The sequence below is a fragment of the Trichomycterus rosablanca genome, chromosome 9, assembly GCF_030014385.1.
Source record: "Trichomycterus rosablanca isolate fTriRos1 chromosome 9, fTriRos1.hap1, whole genome shotgun sequence".
In the NCBI taxonomy this organism is placed as follows: domain Eukaryota; kingdom Metazoa; phylum Chordata; class Actinopteri; order Siluriformes; family Trichomycteridae; genus Trichomycterus; species Trichomycterus rosablanca.
Genome location: NC_085996.1, coordinates 39960323 through 39985362, shown reverse-complemented (window position 1 = coordinate 39985362; position 25040 = coordinate 39960323). Strand labels below are relative to the sequence as shown.

General features: G+C 44.6%; 1 protein-coding gene across 1 annotated transcript; it reads left to right on the top strand.

Annotated features, from left to right (window-relative positions):
- The first annotated feature begins 474 nt into the window (after positions 1–474).
- mcm9 (minichromosome maintenance 9 homologous recombination repair factor) lies at positions 475–25040 on the top strand. Its single transcript, XM_063002545.1, has 13 exons — positions 475–784; positions 5994–6310; positions 7441–7522; positions 11100–11300; positions 13764–13889; positions 13975–14094; positions 14801–14975; positions 16360–16562; positions 17199–17402; positions 17488–17570; positions 20845–20990; positions 22304–22651; positions 24229–25040. The coding sequence occupies exons 1-13, from the start codon at positions 475–477 to the stop codon at positions 25025–25027; spliced, it is 3114 nt and encodes a 1037-aa protein (XP_062858615.1). The 3' UTR covers positions 25028–25040.

The following is a 25040-nucleotide window of genomic DNA, read 5'->3' as shown; positions in this document are numbered from 1 at the left end:
ATTCTCAGCACTGCAGTGACTCTGACATGGTGGTGGTGGTGTGTTAGTGTGTGTTGTGCTGGTATGAGTGAATCAGACACAGCAGCGCTGCTGGAGTTTTTAAATACCGTGTCCACTCACTGTCCACTCTATTAGACGCTCCTACCTAGTCGGTCCACCTTGTAGATGTAAAGTCAGAGACGATCGCTCATCTATTGCTGCTGTTTGAGTCGCTCATCTTCTAGACCTTCATCAGTGGTCACAGGACGCTGCCCACGGGGCGCTGTTGGCTGGATATATTTGGTTGGTGGACGATGTCCAGCAGTGACAGTTAGGTTGTTTAAAAACTCCAGCAGCGCTGCTGTGTCTGATCCACTCATCACTGAGTGGTCATAATGTTATGGCTGATCGGTGTATATCCTAGTGTATATAGGAACTAGTAGTAAACGATGTAAGAATTGTTTTTGAGAGCATCAGTGTATTTGCAGGTGGAAGATGTGGCTGAGTCAGGATCAGGTTGCTCTCATAACGGCGGTTTTCCAGACCTTCGTGACGGAGCATCACCGGAGCGACATCCTGCAGATCCTCCAGGAACCCGACGAGGACGCCCACTACCCGCTGGTGGTCAACGCCATGACGTTATTCGAGGCGAACATGGAGGTGGGCGAGTACTTCAACGCTTTCCCCGGTCAGGTGCTGAGCGTATTCGACGACGCCCTTCGGGCCGCTGCCTCGGCCATTTCTCAGACGGAGTCACAGCGGATCCCGTACGCGCTCAGACGCAACCTGCACGTCCGTGTCTCAGGTAATACTCTCATCCTAGTCAAATCCAAACGGACCCTGATGGAGATGGACCATATCTAACACCCCACTGGACACTGTATCAGGAGTCACGCACTGCTCTCCGTTATTCACCGTCTCGTCTCTGTGCAGCTCCTCGATCGGCCAGCAGGGGCCGCAACTGCAGCAGTAATATCCAAACCGCTTGATCCCGCACACACACACATCCTGCCGCGAACAACAAATCACGTACGCATGTGCTGGCACTTATACCACCAAACACAAAACGGCTGCAAATTCCCGCCGTGCACCACTAATATTCACCCGCCAGTTTCTCCGTGCCCTGTGGAAATGTTCGCTCATTCAATATGAATAAATAATAATAATCCTCACGTCTGTCAGATGTTAGTCAGAGAACTCGGTTCTGTGAGCGACTTACGGTTGTGACAGTATACTATGCAAGCAATTGTGGGTTAAGGGCCTTGCTTCAGGGCCCAAGAGGGCCCTGTACAAGCAATGATGGGGTGTGACTTACCACTGTGTTCCAAACTTCAGGAGAGAATCAGTCAGTTTAAAAATAACATTTCTCACTGAAGGATTATAAATAATTTTGTATTTCACCATCTACTGTCCATAATATTGTGAAAAGGTTCAGGGAATCTGATAAATATACCCACATGGGTTTGGTACTACTTCAGAACACTGTTGTCACGTAACACAGTCCGCCACTGCAACAAGAAATGCAACCTGAAATTCTATTACACAAAGAGAAAACGTTGTGATAACCCGGCAGATGTGGGGCTTGAACCAGCAACCTTCTGATAACTAGTCCCGTACCTCAACCACGGAGCTACCGCTATCATTTTAGCAGCACGGTAACACGAAATGAACTTGTGTGTGATCGCCCCCTTGTGGAGGATTTATGTTACGTCACTTTAAGATTGAGATAATTCAGGTCTTTCACCATCTACTGTCCATAATATTGTGGAAAGATTCAGGGAATCTGATAAATATATCCACATGGGCTTGGTACTACTTCAGAACACCGCTGTCACGTAACACAGTCCGCCACTGCAACAAGAAACACTTACCCAAAGAGAAATCTGTACATTAATTGTATACAGATACGCTGTACACCGTATATAACCCGGCAGATGTGGGGCTCGAACCAGCAACCTTCTGATTACTAGTCCCGTACCTCAACCACGGAGCTACCGCTATCATTTTAGCAGCACGGTAACACGAAATGAACTTGTACGCGATCGCCCCCTTGTGGAGGATTTATGTTACGTCTTGTAAACCACAGTGGGACCAGATTGTACAGCAGTAAGTCCCAACCGCTGGACGCTTTCCTGTCGGCGGGCAGTGTGGGTCGTCACACAGGACCCATATTTATAGCCTGACTGCACCAGTGGTGCACAAACCGGTCCACTGTGGTCCATCGAATCAGCTTTATGATTTGTCCACCCAGATAAAAGCATTATTTAGTCATGACCTCTTCCTAATTTCTTACCAGGACTGATTTCCAGACCAGTTTCGCCTGTTGCCTCAGCCAGCTTTTATCTCCCCGTTTCTCCTGCAGTGGTGCGCCGGACTGGGAGCGGTGGAACTAGCCTGAGGTGCTTCTGCACTCAGGGACTTGATGGAAATGCAATAGGCAGCCTATAAATAGCTCACACACACACACACACAGAGCGGGCGCAGCATTATGAGACTGCAGCTTGGATCTACAAACCACATTTAAACCCCATTTCCAAAAAAGTTGGGACATTTTTTGTAAAAAGCAGATAAAATACATAAAAATGTAAAATTTAATGCATGCAGCACAGTCCAGAAAAGTTGGGACACAGGCAAAATTAGCAGGTGAGTTGGTACCAGGTGAGGGAATCATGATCTGGTATAAAAGGATCCACCAAAGGATCAGTCTGTACAAGCAGTGATGGGGCGTGGCTCACCACTGTGTTCCAAACTTCATCAGAGAGAGAATCAATCAGTTTTTTACCATCTACTGTACGTAATATTGTGGAAAGATTCAGGAAACCACATGGACCTTGGAGTGCTTTAGAACACCGTTACTTAAAACAGTCCACCGCTGCATCAGGAAATGCAACCTGAACTCTATTACACAAAGAGAAATCTGTACATCAGTTCTATACAGAAACGTTGTTGGGTTCTCCGGGCCTGTGCTCATCTCAGATGGACCAGACAGTGGACACGTGTGCTGTGGTCAGATGAGTCCATAGTTCAGCTTGAGTTCTCTGTTCCAAAAATTAAAAGGACCATCCAGACTGTTATCAGTGAAAGATACAAAAGCCAACATGTATCATGGTATGGGGGGCGTCAGTGCCCATCTGCACATGTGTGAAGGTACCACTGATGCTGAGGTGTATTTTGGGATCTTAGAGACACACGCTGCCATCAAGGTGACGTCTTATTTCAGCAGGACGATTCCAGGCCTCATTCTGCACACTTCATAAACACAGAGTGCGCGTGCTTGACCGGCCGGCCTGCGGTCCAGATCTGTCTCCTGTCAGTCATGAGGAGGAGAATCAGACGACGGTGAGCACGGACTGTTGAGCAGCTGAATCTAGTATCAAGCGAGAACGGAGCAACGATTCGTGTCCTCAGTTCCACACACATTAAAAAGTGGAATGAATAGGAACACTGATGGAACACAGAGGGGAACACAGGGGGGGAACACGCCCCTGTCCCGAATTTTATGGAGTCAAATTCTAAACGTTTCTATTTACAAACGACAATAAAGTTGATCAGTGAAAAATTCAACAGAATCAAACACATCACAGATTCTTCTTTATACTGCGCTTTACTAAACGTCCCAACTCTTCTGGAAGGGAGGTTTGTAACTGCACTGATTGCGAGCCTTGTCGTCGGTCTGGGTTTCAGACCGGCGCTGCTGTAATCACAGCGCTGATTTGTGAAGTGGCAGGAACCTTTTTTTAAACCCTTGATGATGTTCCTGGGTTGAAATGTTGGACGTTGTCAGAATGAAGCTCAGAGATTCACTTTCCGAGCACGTGGGACCGGAAAAGGAACCGTGTCGCCTGTAATTACAGATATGATGGATCAGAACGTGCAGACGTGATGGCATCAGTGTTTCCTGCACGTTTGTTTGGATGGACACTGACGAGGTTTTATCTGTCTATAAGTACCTCAAATCAGAAAATACTTTGACTTTTATTTGATGTCCGACAGGATGAAGCTGAGATATTTAATCTTTTATCTGCTCGACTTCATTTCATTTATTAATAATCATCCATTCCTGCATTTCAGACCTGCAGCACATTCCAAAAAAAGTTGGGACGGGGGCAATTTATGGCGAGTAATGAGGTGAAAACTTAAATAATGATGTGATGTTAAACAGGTGATGTGAACAGGTGATTGTGATCATGGTTTGGTACAAAAGCAGCATCCAGGAAAGGCTGAGAGTCTCTGATGAGTAAAGATGATCAGAGGATCCAGTTTGTCCACAAATGTGTGAGAAAATGATTGAAATGTTTAAAAACAATGAACCTCAAAGAAAGATCGGAAGGGATTTGCGGAAGAAGAGGGTACGGGTGCTGGACTGGCCTGCCTGCAGTCCTGCTCTGTCCCCGATAGAAGACGTGAGGAGAATCTTGAACCCCGTTCTGTTTCACACCTTAAGACGTGTTTGCAGGAGAAACGGGACAAAATAACGGAAACACGTTTAAATGTCATGAGAAGGAACATCGACGTTACAAAGTGGTAAATGCTTTACCATCCCAACTTTTTTTGGAATGTGTTGCAGGTCTGAAATGCAGGAATGGATGTTTATTAATAAACGAAATGAAGTTGAGCAGATAAAAGATGAAATATCTCAGGTTTATACTGCCTGTAATTAAATAAACCTCTCTATCGTCCCAGCTTTTTCTGATTTACGGTTGAGCTTGTTCATTTCTCCAATAATGCAGAGCAGCGTTTTTATTCCCCCTCAGTACAGAAGAGCATGATGCCAAGTTCTTCTACATGAATAAGTCTGCAGTGCCATCTTGTGGGTGTAACTGGTCTTTAAAGCTCTTAGTGGTTTGCTGAGTGGTACCTTGGGTTTGATCTTGAGTTCTGTCTCTAAAGGGTTTATGAGGGTAATCCAGTCGCTCCCATATCTAGGGGTCGCCACGGTGGATCATCCTGGTCCGGATAGCGGAATCAGCTTCTCCCAGAGTCTAAAACGCTTCTGGTTGAAAATAAAGCTTAACGTGGTTTAATGTAGTAAAAGAAGGAGACAGGAGCACTAAACTTCTCTTCATTATTACTGCTCATAAGTTCCTCCACTAATCACATTCCTCACTCGCTGTTTTACTACAATAATGCCAAGTTCACACTACACGACCGGATCTCTTGTAATCGGGAGTCTTTCAGTCGGTGTATATTTCACACTACACGACTGATCGGTGATAGAGGGTCACACACTACACCATCTATCACCAACTGGAATCGCAGGCGAGCTTCTCTGGTCTCCCAAACTACATTTAGTCACGGAAACACACGTGAGAAGTGACGAGGGGTTTAATTATCCCATGTTTAAAAATGCACGTCGACAAGTAGCGAGCGATCTGAGGTGTCTGTGTGCTGATGTGCAGCGTAAAATCTACGAGGAAAAATAAATGAATCTGAGTGGATTGGGCTACGGATATTTTTTGCCCCTGTCTCACCTGTTTACACTCCTCCCCTGCGTTTCCCCTCAACCCGTATCTTGCGTTCTCATTGGCTGTTTGAAACAGCAGTCATTGCCAGTCGGCCGACACATATCCAGATATCTAGCAAGCTTGATGTTTATCATTTTTGCCCGTCCCACTTTTTTTACACTCCTCCCCTGCGTTGTTTTGCATATTTTGAGCATTGACTTTGGGACGTGGTTTGGGAAAATCCTCCTGAGAACCTGCTGCTGTTGAATAGAAGTGTTGCTTTGCCTTTTTGGCCATCATGAGATGTTTTACGTTTGTTAAGGTCATTCTTGGACCTTCAGTCTCCTCTATGTAATTCCTTAATTATGTTTTTGACCGGACCAGTGAAAATCACAAGCTTAACTCTTTGTTTGTGTGTGTATTAGCTTTTCCTCGCTTCATATACATGGATTAGAGCAAGTGAACAAGTACAGTTCCTCCTTCTGGGTCTCGGTTAGCACCAGAACGTTGATGGTCCAAGAGAATTCGAAGTTAAGTCCCAGACTCACCTGATCTATCTGTGCTCTCCAGGTTTGCCCGTGTGCCCCGAGCTGACCAGAGAGCACATTCCCAAATCCCGGGACGTGGGTCACTTCCTGTCCGTCACCGGGACGGTCATCCGGACGGGCGCGACCAAAGTGCTGGAGTACCAGAGGGACTACATGTGCAACAAGTGCAGACACGTGTTCTCGGTGCAGGCCGACTTCGAGCAGCACTACAGCTTCGAACCCCCGACCCGCTGTCCCGGCGAGGACGAGTGCAGCTCATTTAAATTCACCTGCCTGGCCGACAGAGACGCCCCGCCCTCGGCCTGCAAGGACTACCAGGAGATCAAGATTCAGGAGCAGGTCGGGTCTCCTAAATATATCAGGGTCGTTCCATCTCCAGGACATTTTAATATACACCGATCATCCATAACATTAAAACCACCTCCTTGTTTCTACACTCACTGTCCATTTATCAGCTCCACTTACCATATAGAAGCACTTTGTAGTTCTACAATTCTACAAAAGAATCATCCACCACCTAAATAATACCTGCTCTGTGGGGGTCCTGACCATTGAAGAACAGCATGACAGGGGGTAACAAAGCATGCAGAGAAACAGATGGACTACAGTCAGTAATTGTAGAACTACAAAGTGCTTCTATATGGTAAGTGGAGCTGATCAAATGGACAGTGAGTGTAGAAACAAGGAGGTGGTTTTAATGTTATGGCTGATCAGTGTATGTATAACTGAGTAGTCTCCTGCACATTCATCTAACTGCAAATGTAGGATTTATAATTTAAAACGTTCATACAAACTCCCTATAACTCTAAAAAAAATAGAATCGATGTTTTTAATCTTTATTTCCCATCAGAAATGTAGAATAATGAGGTTAAAATCCATGTTTTAGTTTCTCAGTCCTGTTACCCTCACACATTCATCCTTCTGATAATAAACGTGTGAATATTCTCATCAATCAGGTCACATTTTAGGCAGAAATGTTCATCATCTGTATCTACTGAAGCTCACGGGAGGAACATTAGTAGGTTCTCCCTTTTTCCCCTGTATGTTTCATAATATTGTGACTGAGATGCTGAGAAGATTCGTCTCCACGTTCATTCCTGTTACCTACATTTATTCTTTATTTTAAAAAAAAACATTGTATGATAAATCACTAGACTGTGCCTGGTGTTCTTGAGCTTTTGCATGTTCTCCATGCTGCTATATTTCGTGTATTTACGTACATGAATTCTAGGTTAGAATTAGAACTCTCAGTCCTGTTACTCACATGCAGCTCATCTTCCACTTAGGAAACCTCATACAAATGAAACAGAGGTGCCCGAGATTCGACCAAAACACCTGCTGAGTAGTGAAGTGTGTGTGTTACTAGATGGAACAGACCGTTTATCTGTATGGTCCTGTATAAACATTTGATTTAGGGTTAATTTAATATGGTATAGCTGTTTTAATGGGTTTGTAATGATGTGTTGCAGGTACAGAGACTCTCGGTGGGCAGTATACCCCGATCCATGCTGGTCATTCTAGAGGATGATCTGGTGGACAGCTGCAAATCTGGTAAAATGATAAATATAGTCATGTTTTTAATCTGTGTCCTTTTTATTTATAAAGAATTGCTTTTACAGTGAATCCTGTGGCGTAGCAGTCTATTATAATACCTCACCATCGGATTCAAACCTTAGTATTTCACTATTGGCTGTGTCTTTGGTGATTGCATAAGCCTTGCAATAAATTCGCCCCCTCTCCGGACCCGCCACGACCCTGATCAGGATACATGAGTTGATGAAAATTAAAAGAAATGAATCCTTTAACCATATCTGAGCTTTTTCTGTAAAGAAAACTTGTAGTACCCAGATCTGTCCGTCTGATGCGTTGTTGTTGTTGTTGTTGTTGTTGTTATTATGATAGGAACGTTTAAACAGCCCACATGGACATTATTAAAGCGTCTTAAATTCAGGTCATACGAGCTTAGTGTAATTTAAAGTAGCTTCATTTTATCTCTATCTACTTTATGGCAGCCTTGCTATGATTGTAATCTGCTGGTAGAAACCAAATGTTAGTCAAGAAATTAAATTGCAGTCAAAATTGTAAGGTTGTGTGACTTAAATTTAAGATTCAAGAGACAAAAACAATAAAGGACGCACAGGACCAGGATGACTGGAGACCTGGCTACGTCTCATGTACACGTCTCATCTTTATTGTTTAATTCTACAGAAAAAAAATTATTATGGCTGTCGCTGATATTTTAACGGATGTGTTATTAGTGGTGAGATTTGGTTTGGTTGGAACAGAGCAAGCCTAGTGGGTAGAGCTGTGGGTTACCAGCTAAAAGGTTGCTGGTTCAAATCCACTTTTGGGCAATTGAGCAAGGCCCTTTACCCTCTCAAATCCAAGGATGTCGTACAGTGGCTGAGCCCCCGCTCTGACCCCAGCTTCCAAAACAAGCATCAGATCCAGGGTTACAGCTCCACATGTACAGTGGGGCCAAAAAGTATTTAGTCAGCCACTGATTGTGCAGGTTCTCCTACTTAGAAAGATGAGAGAGGTCTGTAATTTTCATCATAGCTACACTTCAACTATGAGAGACAAAATGAGAAAAAAAAATCCAGGAAATCACATTGTAGGATTTTTAAAGAATTTATTTGTAAATTATGGTGGAAAATAAGTATTTGGTCAATAACAAAAGTTCAACTCAATACTTTGTAACATAACCTTTGTTGGCAATGACGGAGGTGAAACGTTTCCTGTAAGTCTTCACCAGGTTTGCACACACTGTAGCTGCTATTTTGGCCCATTCCTCCATGCAGATCTCCTCTAGAGCAGTGATGTTTTGGGGCTGTCGCTGGGCAACACGGACGCCACAAATTTTCTATGGGGTTGAGGTCTGGAGACTGGCTAGGCCACTCCAGGACCTTGAAATGCTTTTTACGGAGCCACTCCTTCGTTGCCCGAGCGGTGTGTTTGGGATCATCGTCATGCTGGAAGACCTAGCCACGTTCCATCTTCAATGCTCTCACTGATGGAAGGAGGTTTTGGCTTAAAATCTCACGATACACGGCCCCGTTCATTCTTCCCTTAACACGGATCAGTCGTCCTGTCCCCTTTGCATAAAAACAGCCCCAAAGCATGATGTTTCCACCCCCATGCTTCACAGTAGGTATGGTGTTCTTGAATTCTTCTTCTTCCTCCAAACACGACGAGTTGAGTTTTTACCAAAAAGTTCCATTTTGGTTTCATCTGACCACATGATATTCTCCCAATCCTCTTCTGGATCATCCATATGCTCTCTGGCAAACTTCAGACGGGCCTGGACATGTACTGGCTTAAGCAGGGGGACACGCCTGGCACTGCAGGATTTGAGTCCCTCTCGGCGTAGTGTGTTACTGATGGTAGCCTTTGTTACTTTGGTCCCAGCTCTCTGCAGGTCATTCATCAGGTCCCTCCGTGTAGTTCTGGGATTTTTGCTCACCGTTCTCATGATCATTTTGACCCCACGGGATGAGATCTTGACCCCAAGGGAGATTATCAATGGTCTTGTATGTCTTCCATTTTCTTACAGTTGCTCCCACAGTTGATTTATTCACACCAACCTGCTTGCCTATTGTAGATTCACTCTTTCCAGCCTGGTGCAGGTCTACAATTTTCTTCCTGGTGTCCTTCGACAGCTCTTTGGTCTTGGCCATGGTTGAGTTTGGAGTCTGACTGTTTGAGGCTGTGGACAGGTGTCTTTTATACAGATAACGAGGTCAAACAGGTGCCATTAATACAGGTAACGAGTGGAGGACAGAAGAGCTTCTTAAAGAAGAAGTTACAGGTCTGTGAGAGCCAGAAATCTTGCTTGTTTGTTATTGACCAAATACTTATTTTCCACCATAATTTACAAATAAATTCTTTAAAAATCCTACAATGTGATTTCCTGGATTTTTTTTTCTCACTTTGTCTCATAGTTGAAGTGTAGCTATGATGAAAATTACAGACCTCTCTCATCTTTCTAAGTAGGAGAACCTGCACAATCAGTGGCTGACTAAATACTTTTTGACCCCACTGTATCTGTGTTTATCTGGATTCTCCTCCCTGTTTCACTTTTAAACTTGTGTTACAGCTCCAGCTTCTGAGAAATGGTGAGAATCAGAATCAGCTTCTCCCAGAGTCTAAAACGCTTCTGGTTGAAAATAAAGCTTAACGTGGTTTAATGTAGTAAAAGAAGGAGACAGGAGCACTAAACTTCTCTTCATTATTACTGCTCATAAGTTCCTCCACTAATCACATTCCTCACTCGCTGTTTTACTACAATAAGTCACGGTGAGTTTTGTGCACCGCCGTCGCACTTCATAGGAAATAACGGCACAGCGGCGCAGAAGCGGTTTTGTCACTTCTCATGTGAATGCGCCGGTGCTGAAGGGAATACGGTATTCCAACATCGAGCATCTCCACCATTAAGAAGCATCAGGAAAGAATAAAGAAGTAAAACTAAAGTGCAGCTTTTATTGTATTTTTATTGATGTGTAACTGTTAGTAATTGTATTTCAGTGTGTTTATATTATATTTGTGTTATTTTCAGTGTTTAAGTGTCAAAAACAACCTCATTATTTTACATGAGACTAAAATATCTGCAGCTCCACGGGACCATGGACGCATTAACAGGTTCTCCAAACATCCTTATGGGGAAAAATACCTCGAAACTCAACGTCTTTAAAACTCGACGCCACTCCCAGAACCCCAGAATTAACTGAGGTCTAGTTTTAAGGTACCGCTGGGTATGATAAATAAAGGTGTCCCATCATCCCTAGATTATCATTATAATAAAAAATACATTACGAAACCAAACATAAAGGCTAAAATGAGTTTTCATCTTATAGATTTACAATTAAATCACTTTAATAATGTGATTAAGGAGATTCAGCACATTTATGTTCTTTATTAGTAACCATTAACCATTGACGTTCGAGCTCAACGTCTTGTTGGAGCTATTGAGGATTAAGGGCCTTGCTCCAGGGCCCAGCAGTAGCAACTTGGCAGATATAGTGCTTGAAACAGCACAGACCTTCGATCACTGGTCCGTTACCTTATCAGACGACTTCTCTTCCTCTGATTATATCGGAATGCCTTTATCGTTTCACTTTCTGTCCACTAGGGGACGATATAACGGTGTACGGGGTGGTGTGGCAGCGCTGGAAGCCCTTGTACCAGGACTCTCGCTGTAACGTGGAGATCGTACTGAAGGCAAACTACATCGAGATCAACAACGACCAGTCGGCGGCGGCCGTGGCGCTGGAGGACTTTCAGAAGGAGTTCGAGGAATTCTGGGAGCATCATAAAAGCGATCCTATAGCTGGTACAGAGCTCACTTCATCCCTGTGGATTTAACATGGAATATCATCAAAGCATAAAGACGTGTTGTGATGTCCTTGTTCCTACACTCACTGTTCATTTTATCAGCTCCACTTACCATATAGAAGCACTTTGTAGTTCTACAATTACTGACTGTAGTCCATCTGTTTCTCTACATGCTTTGTTACCCCCTTTCATGCTGTTCTTCAATGGTCAGGACCCCCACAGAGCAGGTATTATTTAGGTGGTGGATGATTCTCAGCACTGCAGTGACACTGACATGGTGGTGGTGTGTTAGTGTGTGTTGTGCTGGTATGAGTGGATCAGACACAGCAGCGCTGCTGGAGGTTTTAAACACCTCACTGTCACTGCTGGACTGAGAATCGTCCACCAACCAAAAATATCCAGCCAACAGCGCCCCGTGGGCAGCGTCCTGTGTCCACTGATGAAGGTCTAGAAGATGAGCGACTCAAACAGCAGCAATAGATGAGCGATCGTCTCTGACTTTACATCTACAAGGTGGACCGACTAGGTAGGAGCGTCTAATAGAGTGGACAGTGAGTGGACACGGTGTTTAAAAACCAGCAGTGCTGCTGTGTCTGATCCACTCATACCAGCACAACACACACTAACACACCACCACCATGTCAGTGTCACTGCAGTGCTGAGAATCATCCACCACCTAAATAATACCTGCTCTGTGGGGGTCCTGACCATTGAAGAACAGCATGAAAGGGGGTAACAAAGCATGTAGAGAAACAGATGGACTACAGTCAGTAATTGTAGAACTACAAAGTGCTTCTATATGGTAAGAAGCACTTCTATATATATATACAGTGTATCACAAAAGTGAGTACACCCCTCACATTTCTGCAAATATTTCATTATATCTTTTCATGGGACAACACTATAGACATGAAACTTGGATATAACTTAGAGTAGTCAGTGTACAGCTTGTATAGCAGTGTAGATTTACTGTCTTCTGAAAATAACTCAACACACAGCCATTAATGTCTAAATAGCTGCAACATAAGTGAGTACACCCCACAGTGAACATGTCCAAATTGTGCCCAAATGTGTCGTTGTCCCTCCCTGGTGTCATCTGTCAAGGTCCCAGGTGTAAATGGGGAGCAGGGCTGTTAAATTTGGTGTTTTGGGTACAATTCTCTCATACTGGCCACTGGATATTCAACATGGCACCTCATGGCAAAGAACTCTCTGAGGATGTGAGAAATAGAATTGTTGCTCTCCACAAAGATGGCCTGGGCTATAAGAAGATTGCTAACACCCTGAAACTGAGCTACAGCATGGTGGCCAAGGTCATACAGCGGTTTTCCAGGACAGGTTCCACTCGGAACAGGCTTCGCCAGGGTCGACCAAAGAAGTCGAGTCCACGTGTTCGGCGTCATATCCAGAGGTTGGCTTTAAAAAATAGACACATGAGTGCTGCCAGCATTGCTGCAGAGGTTGAAGACGTGGGAGGTCAGCCTGTCAGTGCTCAGACCATACACCGCACACTGCATCAACTCGGTCTGCATGGTCGTCATCCCAGAAGGAAGCTGACGCACAAGAAAGCCAGCAAACAGTTTGCTGAAGACAAGCAGTCCAAGAACATGGATTACTGGAATGCCCTGTGGTCTGACGAGACCAAGATAAACTCGTTTGGCTCAGATGGTGTCCAGCATGTGTGGCGGCGCCCTGGTGAGAAGTACCAAGACAACTGTATCTTGCCTACAGTCAAGCATGGTGGTGGTAGCATCATGGTCTTGGGCTGCATGAGTGTTGCTGGCACTGGGGAGCTGCAGTTCATTGAGGGAAACATGAATTCCAACATGTACTGTGACATTCTGAAACAGAGCATGATCCCCTCCCTTCGAAAACTGGGCCTCATGGCAGTTTTCCAACAGGATAACGACCCCAAACACAACCTCCAAGATGACAACTGCCTTGCTGAGGAAGCTGAAGGTAAAGGTGATGGACTAAACCCAATTGAGCACCTGTGGCGCATCCTCAAGTGGAAGGTGGAGGAGTTCAAGGTGTCTAACATCCACCAGCTCCGTGATGTCATCATGGAGGAGTGGAAGAGGATTCCAGTAGCAACCTGTGCAGCTCTGGTGAATTCCATGCCCAGGAGGGTTAAGGCAGTGCTGGATAATAATGGTGGTCACACAAAATATTGACACTTTGGGCACAATTTGGACATGTTCACTGTGGGGTGTACTCACTTATGTTGCAGCTATTTAGACATTAATGGCTGTGTGTTGAGTTATTTTCAGAAGACAGTAAATCTACACTGCTATACAAGCTGTACACTGACTACTCTAAGTTATATCCAAGTTTTATTTCTATAGTGTTGTCCCATGAAAAGATATAATGAAATATTTGCAGAAATGTGAGGGGTGTACTCACTTTTGTGATACACTGTATATGTATATATATATGTGTGTGTGTGTGTGTGTATTCTCAGGCAGGAATGAGATTCTGATGAGTCTCTGCCCTCAGGTGTTTGGGATGTATGTGGTGAAGTTGGCTGTAGCGATGGTGTTGGCGGGTGGGGTACAGAGAGTCGATCCGTCGGGGACCAGAGTCAGAGGTGGGTGCGCTTTTACTCCCCTGTGCTGAACGGTTCAGCGTTCGGGTGATTATTTACTGTTGAATATGATCTGATTGATTTGCAGGTGAGTCTCACCTCCTGCTGGTGGGCGACCCGGGTACGGGGAAGTCTCAGTTTCTGAAGTACGCGGCCAAAATCACGCCGCGCTCCGTCCTGACCGCTGGCGTCGGTTCCACCAATGCAGGTGCTTCTTACTCTGAATTTAGTAACACACACACTTCACTACTCGGAATTTAAGTTGGTGTTTGGGTCGAATCTCGGGCACCTTTGTTTCATTTCTATAAGCTTGTAAGTGGAAGATGAGCTGCATGTGAGTAACAGGACTGACAGTAACATGTACATACATGAAATATAGCAGCATGGAGAACATGCTAAAGCACCAGAACACCGAGCACAGTCAAGTGATTCATCAAAGAAAAATTCTTTTTAAAATAAAGAATAAATGTGAGTAACAGGAATATTATCAAACATACAGGGGAAAACAGGAGAACCTACTAATGCTCTTCCCGTGAGCTTCAGTAGATACAGATAACGAACTTTTCTGTTCAAAATGTGACCTGATTGATGAGAATATTCATGTTTACTATTAGAAGGATGAATATGTGAGGGTAACAGGACTGAGGGGATTTGAACCACATTATTCTACATTTTTGATGGAAAATAAAGATGAAAAACTTTGATGCTATTTATTCAGAGTTATAGGGGTTTTTTATGAACGGTTTTAAATTATAGATCCTAAATTTGCACTTAGATGAATGTGCAGGAGACTTTACTCAGTTAAAACATGCATTTTAAAGTTAATCTACAGATACATGTATACATATAACGTCCTGGTGACGGCCCACAATATTCTGTACACCATCGTGTGTGTGTGTGTGTGTGATTTCCAGGACTGACCGTAGCGGCGGTGAAGGACTCGGGCGAGTGGCACCTGGAGGCCGGAGCTCTGGTCCTCTCTGACGGAGGCCTGTGCTGCATAGACGAGTTCAACAGCATCAAGGAGCACGATCGAACCAGCATCCACGAGGCCATGGAGCAACAGACCATAAGCGTGGCCAAAGCCGGGTCAGTGAACCCATATTCAGGTCATGTTCCCCCAACAGCCAGACCTCCAAATCCTGTTTAGAGGCACTGGAGGTACTGGAAACCAGTCATCAAACAATCATATGCTCCGTTCATAAAGCATCTCGCAGAATTATGACATCATACTATGCCAGATGCCAGAAGCATATAGTACCACATCCCACCAACTGGCATCAAACTCATCATAAACTTATAATCAAACCCATAATAATTACCCAACAATCTACAACCCCGAATCAGAAAAAGTTGGGACAGTTTGGAAAATGTAAATAATGAAAACACAGAGTTTCACTGAGATATTTCGTCTTTCATCTGCTTGACGTCATTTCATTTATTAATAAACATCCATTCCTGTATTTCAGACCTGCAACACATTCCAAAAACAGTTGGGACAGTAAAGCATTTACCACTTTGTAATGTTGTTAAAAGAGGTTTTGGCACCGAGGAGAGCGAGTTAGCGATTTAGTGTTTCAGCTTTTTTTGTCTCGTTCTTCCTGCAAACACGTCTTAAGATGTGCAGCAGTACGGGGGGTCGTCGTCGTTTCAGAATCCTCCACACGTTCTCTATTGGGGACAGGTCAGGACTGCAGGCAGGTCGGTCCAGTACCCGTACCCTCTTCTTGTTGAAAAGTGCTGGACGTCCCTGGAAAAGACGACGTCTTGAAGGCAGCACATGTTGCTTTTACAATCAAAAACGCTGAAAACGTTTCACATGAGATCAAAAGCTAAGATATAATAACAATATTATTATTATATTATTATTATTCAGACCCTTTGCTGTGGCACTCCAATCTCCTGATGTCTAGAGCTCAAAGTTCACTCGTTGCATTTTAAGAAACAGCTTGGCACAACCTCGAATCTCCTTAGAGTTGGACGTCCGGCCGAATTAGGCATTCGGTCAATAGGGGCCTCGGTACGGGAGGTAAGAAAGAACCCAGCGGTCACTCTGAAAGAGCTTCAGATGCCTCATGCAGGGACGGAAAAACATGTTGGATGGACAACCATCTCTGCAGTAATCAATAAATCGGGGCCTGTATGGCACTAAACTTTGGGTGGACAGTTTATCTATCAACCCAGCAATGACCCCAAGCATACAGCCAAAACAACACTCGAGAGGATTTGCTAATCTCAGCCACAGCACAGACCTAAACCCCATCAAGCATGCTCGGGGAGACCTGAAGATGACCGTTCAGACGCTCACCATACAATCTGACATAGATTTATTTATTATTTTTATTTTAATAACAAGAAGCTTCTGTTTTATCCTCATCGACTTCTAAAAAATCTGACCACATTATTTCAGTTCTTTCACGTTCGTCAGTGCTGACCGATGCTGACCGACCGTCTCTCTCTCTCTACCGTGCAGGATGGTGTGTAAACTGGACACACGGACGACTATTCTGGCAGCCACCAACCCCAAAGGCCAGTACGACCCCAACGTTCCTATTTCTGTCAACGTGGCTCTGGCCAGTCCCCTCCTCAGCCGCTTCGATCTGGTTCTGGTCCTGCTGGACACCAAGAACCCCGAGTGGGACAAGATCATCTCCTCGTTCATCCTCCGAAATAAAGGTTACCGCTAATTTCTATCTTTAATTCTTTATTATCTATTTATTTATTAATCTGAACGACTTGTGAATGAATACAGTTGAAGCTAGTGCTCAGGGGTCCAACAGTGGCGTGTAGCGTGCCATATTTGCCAATGCTTGTTCCCTTTTTACCTGTAACAAATGACATTAAGCTCATTTGGAGGATCTTGCTATGCTCTGTTTATAAGTGGGACCTCAGCCTCAATCCCCATCTGACCCTCCCTCCCCAGACACGGCCGAGTGTATCTGTTCAGCGTCTGGTCAGGCCACCGGCAATGCTGGGCCTTACCCTGACCCTACCCGAAGAGGCCCGTATGTGACACGCACAGCTTTCGACATGTGTTAGGTTCCCAACCGCTTCTTTTCACCTGCACGAGGAGGAATCGGTATCTGATACAGGGAGTCCGACCCTTCCTCCCTCAGACACGGCCAATCACATCCACATGTAGGTTCCTGGCCGATTGAGATCCGTTTGACCTCTGCACCACTGGTCAGTTGCGGTTTACGGTGTAAGGCTGTGACATGAATACTGGTTCCATTACTTCCAGTACAGAATAAACAAAGTGAAAGTAAAACCTTGGCCTGAAGGGACGACGTCTCGGTTCCTCTCTCTCCGCAGGTATTCCCGTTCACTGCTCGTCGTTGTTGAGCATGGACAAGATGAGAGCTTACTTCAGTCTGATAAAGAGGCTGCAGCCGCGCATCACGCCCGACGCTAACGCCATCCTGACCCGCTACTACCAGCTACAGAGACGGAGCGACGGCCGCAGCGCCGCCCGCACCACCATCCGCATGCTGGAGAGCCTCGGCCGGCTCGCCGAGGGTGCGTCCCGCCTCGCTTCACGTCACGTTCTGGGAACGTTAAGGACCACGATGTCGTGAATTTAAACTCTCGCTTCTATTTCCAGCCCACGCCAAGCTGATGTTCAGAGACGCGGTTACGGTGGAGGATGCGGTCGTAGTGGTGTCGGTTATGGAGTGCTCCATGCAGGTATACCGTCCTACTTTCAACACAAACAATGCATCAAAATGAAATACAGAGGAACCTTGATGTAACGGACTAAATAAAAGGGACTAAATAATAATTAAATAAACTAATTTTAACAGGCACATAAACATGAAATGAACATGCCCATGTACGCTCCCTTGTGGAGGCTTTATGTTACTCTGTCTCTTGTAAACCACAGAGGGATCGGATCACCAGCATTTTTTTAATTAGATATACAGAGGAACCTCGATTTAAAGGACTAAAAGTGGGGAGCACTGATCTATAAAATGTGATTGTCCGAAACAGGGAGGGTTTTTTCCCAGGGGTTGTGAGAATATACAAAAACGCAGCACTAAGGTCCAGAAAAGTGCTAAACATGCACACATGATCACCAGTAACATAAACAACGTGAATAGAAATGTAAATATGTAACGTAAAATAAATAAATAAATATTAAAATTGATGTTCTGTACTACTGGGGAGAAATTTCATTTACCGAGTGGGGACTCTATACGAGAGTTTCTACAACCCCAAATCAGGAAAAAGTTGGGACAGTATGAAAAATGTAAATAAAATATAAACACAGAGTTTCTTACATTGACTTTGACTTTTATTTGATGTCAGACAGGATGAAGCTGAGATATTTCATCTTTTATCTGCTCAACTTCATTTCGTTTATTAATAAACATCCATTCCTGTATTTCAGACCTGCAACACATTCCAAAAAAAGTTGGGACGGTAAAGCATTTACCACTTTGTAATGTTGTCGCTCCTTTTCACCACTTAAAAGAGGTTTTGGCCCCGAGGAGAGCGAGTGATTTAGTGTTTCAGCAAACACGTCTTAAGATGTGCAGCAGTACGGGGGGTCGTCGTCGTTTCAGAATCCTCCACACGTTCTCTATTGGGGACAGGTCAGGACTGCAGGCGGGTCGGTCCAGTACCCGTACCCTCTTCTGAAGCTCTGCTGGTGGTTACTGGAGCAGCGATGGTGTAGAATTAAGCACATCTCCCATCACACAAGGAGCAGAACACCAATTTTAATAATTATTTACCTGTCTTATATGACATATTTACAGATCTATTTACGTTGTTCATGTTACTGGTGATCATGTGTGCATGTTTAGCACTTTTGTGGACCTTAGTGCTGCATTTTCAGATATTTTTGCACCCCCTGGAAATAAAAAACCTTGCTGTTTCGGTTCAGACAATCGTCCGTTAAATCAAGGTTCGTCTGTAATTCTAATTACTAAAAATGGTGGTGATCTGATTTCACTGTGGTTTACAGTTTGTGCCTGTTAGTTTGTTTATTTAATTTAATTATTATTATTTTTCTCTTATCTAAGACCTCCCTGATTAATATTAATACAGCATGTACATATTTATTTATTTATTCTGAATTTATTTATTTTGTGGGGGTTAAAAAAATATTATAAATATATTATATATATACAGTGCCTTGCAAAAGTATTCAGCCCCCTTGAACTTTTCAACCTTTTGCCACATTTCAGGCTTCAAACATAACGATATGAAATTGTAATTTTTTGTGAAGAATCAATAACAAGTGGGACACAATCGTGAAGTGGAATGAAATTTATTGGATATTTTAAACTTTTTTTAGAAATAAAAAACTAAAAAGTGGGGCGTGCAATATTATTCAGCCCCTTTACTTTCAGTGCAGCAAACTCACTCCAGAAGTTCAGTGAGGATCTCTGAATGATCCAATGTTGACCTAAATGACTGATGGTGATAAATAGAATCCACCTGTGTGTAATCAAGTAATCAAATAAATGCACCTGCTCTGTGACAGTCTCAGAGTTCTGTTTAAAGCGCAGAGAGCATCATGAAGACCAAGGAACACACCAGGCAGGTCCGAGATACTGTTGTGGAGAAGTTTAAAGCCGGATTTGGATACAAAAAGATTTCCCAAGCTTTAAACATCTCAAGGAGCACTGTGCAAGCGATCATATTGAAATGGAAGGAGTATCAGACCACTGCAAATCTACCAAGACCCGGCCGTCCCTCTAAACTTTCAGCTCAAACAAGGAGAAGACTGATCAGAGATGCAGCCAAGAGGCCCATGATCACTCTGAATGAACTGCAGAGATCTACAGCTGAGGTGGGAGACTCTGTCCATAGGACACAATCAGTCGTACACTGCACAAATCTGGCCTTTATGGAAGAGTGGCAAGAAGAAAGCCATTTCTCAAAGATATCTATAAAAAGTCACCTGGGAGACACACCAAACATGTGGAAGAAGGTGCTCTGGTCAGATGAAACCAAAATCGAACTTTTTGGCCACAATGCAAAACGTTATGTTTGGCGTAAAAGCAACACAGCTCATCACCCTGAACACACCATCCCCACTGTCAAACATGGTGGTGGCAGCATCATGGTTTGGGCCTGCTTTTCTTCAGCAGGGACAGGGAAGATGGTTAAAATTGATGGGAAGATGGATGGAGCCAAATACAGGACCATTCCGGAAGAAAACCTGTTGCAGTCTGCAAAAGACCTGAGACTGGGACGGAGATTTATCTTCCAACAAGACAATGATCCAAAACATAAAGCAAAATCTACAATGGAATGGTTCACAAATAAACGTATCCAGGTGTTAGAATGGCCAAGTCAAAGTCCAGACCTGAATCCCATCGAGAATCTGTGGAAAGAGCTGAAAACTGCTGTTCACAAACGCTCTCCATCCAACCTCACTGAGCTCGAGCTGTTTTGCAAGGAAGAATGGGCAAAAATTTCTGTCTCTCGATGTGCAAAACTGATAGAGACATACCCCAAGCGACTTGCAGCTGTAATCGCAGCAAAAGGTGGCGCTACAAAGTATTAACGCAAGGGGGCTGAATAATATTGCACGCCCCACTTTTCAGTTTTTTATTTCTAAAAAAAGTTTAAAATATCCAATAAATTTCGTTCCACTTCACGATTGTGTCCCACTTGTTGTTGATTCTTCACAAAAAATTACAATTTCATATCGTTATGTTTGAAGCCTGAAATGTGGCAAAAGGTTGAAAAGTTTAAGGGGGCTGAATACTTTTGCAAGGCACTGTATATATATTATAAATTTTAAATACAGTCCAAGCAATGGAGGGTTTAGTGCCTTAGCATTCAGATTACTAGAATCCAGTACACATATATTTATGCATTGTTATAATGCACGAACATTTTAAAGTAATTTAGGTGTAATTTAATGCAATCAAGTCCTTGTGTTTTGTTTTGAACGCTGCAGAACTTTGGAGTTTATTGTTGTTGTTGTTGTTTGTGGCCACAGGGGGGCGCACTGCTCGGTAACGTGAACGCTCTACACACGTCTTTTCCTGACCACCCAGCTGAGCAGTACAGAACCCAGTGTCAGATAGTGCTGGAGGGACTGGGACTGTCTCACATCCTCACCAAAGAACTGCAGAGACTCTCGGGGTAAAAACAGCACATTAAATACCACACATTTATTATCAGTACTTTAATTTAGCTTCTTTGTTCTGAAAATCAACTCCATTGACGTGGAATACGGTGCCTAGCAAGGTGCCCCAGGGTGCCAAACCCCACTCCCAGTCAAACATCAGATAAGTAGCCCAGGAGTGCTGATATTTAGCGCTCGAGAATGCTATCAGCCAGCCGGGAGCCTGTACAGACAAGCATTGGCCCATTCGAGAGAGGGAATGCTGTTGGAAATCCTCATAACTGCTGCAGTTACGACCTCTGCTGGCCGATCGATTTTATATGCAGTACAATATATATATACACTAATCAGGCATAACATTAAAACCACCTCCTTGTTTCTACACTCACTGTCCATTTTATCAGCTCCACTTACCATATAGAAGCACTTTGTAGTTCTACAATTACTGACTGTAGTCCATCTGTTTCTCTACATGCTTTGTTACCCCCTTTCACCCTGTTCTTCAATGGTCAGGACCACCACAGGACCACCACAGAGCAGGTATTATTTAGGTGGTGGATGATTCTCAGTACTGCAGTGACACTGACATGGTGGTGGTGTGTTAGTGTGTGTTGTGCTGGTATGAGTGGATCAGACACAGCAGCGCTGCTGCAGTTTTTAAACACAGTGTCCACTCACTGTCCACTCTATTAGACACTCCTACCTAGTCGGTCCACCTTGTAGATGTAAAGTCAGAGACGATCGCTCATCTATTGCTGCTGTTTGAGTCGCTCATCTTCTAGACCTTCATCAGTGGTCACAGGACGCTGCCCACGGGGCGCTGTCGGCTGGGTATTTTTGGTTGGTGGACGATTTTCAGTCCAGCAGTGACAGTGAGGTGTTTAAAAACTCCAGCAGCGCTGCTGTGTCTGATCCACTCATACCAGCACGACACACACTAACACACCACCACCATGTCAGCGTCACTGCAGTGCTGAGAATCATCCACCACCTAAATAATACCTGCTCTGTGGTGGTCCTGACCATTGAAGAACAGCGTGAAAGTGGGTAACAAAGCATGTAGAGAAACAGATGGACTACAGTTAGTAATTGTAGAACTACAAAGTGCTTCTATATGGTAAGTGGAGGTGGTTTTAATGTTATGGCTGATCGGCGTATGTAAATGCCTAATTACGAGCACAGTTGTTTTTGTCCTTCTCATTAAACAACGTCTCTGTTTTTTATAGAGACTTAAATAAAGATCACATCACGTTTCTCTGTATTATTAATGCACAAATCTGTAAATTAATCCTCCATCTATAAACGTGTGTTCATTTTTTATTTGTTTAAGTTTGCAGAACGTTACTCCTGATTTATCTGGACATGAGCAGCAGAGCGACAGTAAAGAGAGCGAGGAGACGGGCGTGTCTGACCCCGGCCTCCACTGGTTTCACTCCTTAACCAGTTCAGCCACGGAAAACCCAGCGTTCCCGGTGTTACCTGTCCAGTCCTCCACACAGAACACCGCCCACACGGTCCAGAACGGGGCCGGTGGCCAGCTAGGGGCCCCGCAGACCCCCGGGTGTGTTCTACAGAAGAGCGCCAAGAAGCTCCGTGTCAAGCGACTGAAAGAGATGAGCGCTGACCCCCCACCTCAGGAGGAGGAGAGGAACGCCGCGGGCGAACCGCCCCCCCACAGGTTCCTTTATTACTATTATCATTTACATATTCAGTATTTAGCGGACGCTTTTATCCAGCACTGTGACTGTATACTGTCTAAGCATTTGAGGGTTAAGGGCCTTGCTCAAGGGCCCAACAGTGGCAGCCTGGCAGTGGGGGGGCTTGAACCAGCAACCTTTCGATTACTAGACTCAAACATAATATCGATCATGCTGTAAAATGACACAAACGTGTTAAACATGGCAGTAAAATCTAAATAAAAAACCGTGACGTCACACCACAGGATGTGATGTCGCACCACATTACACAATGTCACACCACAGGACATGATGTCACACTACATTACATGGCGTCACACCACACTACATGACGTTGCACCACAGGACGTGACATCAAACCACATTACACGACGTCACACCTTAGGATGTGACGTCACACCACATGACATGATTTCACACCAAAGGACGTGACGTCACACCACAGTACATGATGTCACACCACGGTACACGACATCACACTACAGGACATGATGTCACACCACACATGACGTTGCACCACAGGATGTGACATCAAACCACAGGACATGATGTGACACCACAGGACATCCATCTTTAATCCTTCACAGGACGTGACGTCACACCATAGTACATGATGTCACACCACGGTACACGACATCACACTACAGGACATGATGTCACACCACACATGACGTTGCACCACAGGATGTGACATCAAACCACAGGACATGATGTGACACCACAGGACATCCGTCTTTAATCCTTCACAGGACGTGACGTCACACCACAGTACATGATGTCACACCACGGTACACGACATCACACTACAGGACATGATGTCACACCACACATGACGTTGCACCACAGGATGTGACATCAAACCACAGGACATGATGTGACACCACAGGACATCCGTCTTTAATCCTTCACAGGACGTGACGTCACACCACAGTACACGACATCACACCGCAGGACGAGGTTTTCATCACGGCGCTTCATGTACTGGGATTATTACTGCAGAATCTCCAACATTTTAAACCTTATAGAGCAAAATAAACTCAATCTGTATAAAATAATAAAGCCAGAAGCGTTTAAACACGTCCAGCTCTCACTGATTTATTTTATACAGCTTTATATTTTATTACCGTCACACCGCAGGATATTTTGCATGTTCATTTTACAATAGAAAGACTAATTAAACACGTTGTTTGTCTAAAAGTAAAACCAGTATATAAAACATTCAGTTCATGGAGGAGAAACGTCTTAATATCTAAAATATTTTTATTATATTTGGTGGGGGGAATCATGCGGTAGGTTGAATCTCAGTGCTGCTATCAGCCAACCGGGCGTTTAGACAGACGTTATTGGTGGCTTAAGCGCTGTAATGGAGTCGACTTAATAGTAATAATAATTGTTTATTGTTTAAAAGAAATTGGCAAAATTTGCATCCTCAGCTGTTCCACCATTGTAGAACAAACAGGTTCATAAAATTCATTTCTGGCGTCTTTATTATTTAAACAAAAGGTGGAACAATTATTTACGACCCCAAAAAACATATAACTCTCTTTTCTTTTCACAGCACACCTACGTCTGTCCAGACAACAACTACTAAAAGAAAAGCTGCTTCTTCTAATCCCCCTGCGCCGAACCTGCTGCCCAGCGACCCGGCGGGGATCGGAGAACGTCTGCACCTCGACCTGTCCGGCTTTACCTTCCGACCCAAAACAAGAATGACGTACACCAATCCACCCTCTGAATCAAGCGTGCGTGAGAACATAAACGTCCCAGCGGCCAACACTGCACCAGAAAAGCAAAAGAAGCCGGAGAACCAGGAGCGGCGATCTGAGCGTCCAGCAGAGGGCAGCAGCGGGAGTAAGAAGCTCCGCGGGCGAGTCGAGAGTCTCTCCGAGGAGTCCGGACCGGGGCGAGGAGGCGACACGGCGGAGAACAAGCGTCTGCAGCTCCTCCACAGACTGACGGACTCAGACTCCACCACACGGACACGCCCACCGAAGACTGAAGTGGCCTCGTCCACCCTGGCCAAGCTCTCCAGGTTCTCATTTGTTCCGTCTAACGAGGAGAATCCGGGACGGAACGTCGCCCCGGCTCCACCGGAGAACCACGGAACGGTGGAAAAGGCTCCCACACGCCCGGCGTGTGATACAGAAGAGCGTCCACAGAATACCACAAATACGACCACACAAAGGGACACCACGAGGACGGAAGTGTGTGGCGGAGGTTTAAAGAAGAGGAAGTGCTTCGAGCTGGACTCAGCAGGACAGAAAGGACTTTTCTCCAACCTCTCCATGTTCAGCTCCTCCGTCATAGATGATGAAGCTCTAGACGTGGACTGGGAGGAGGAATCCAGCAAGAAATAACCAGCCATAACAT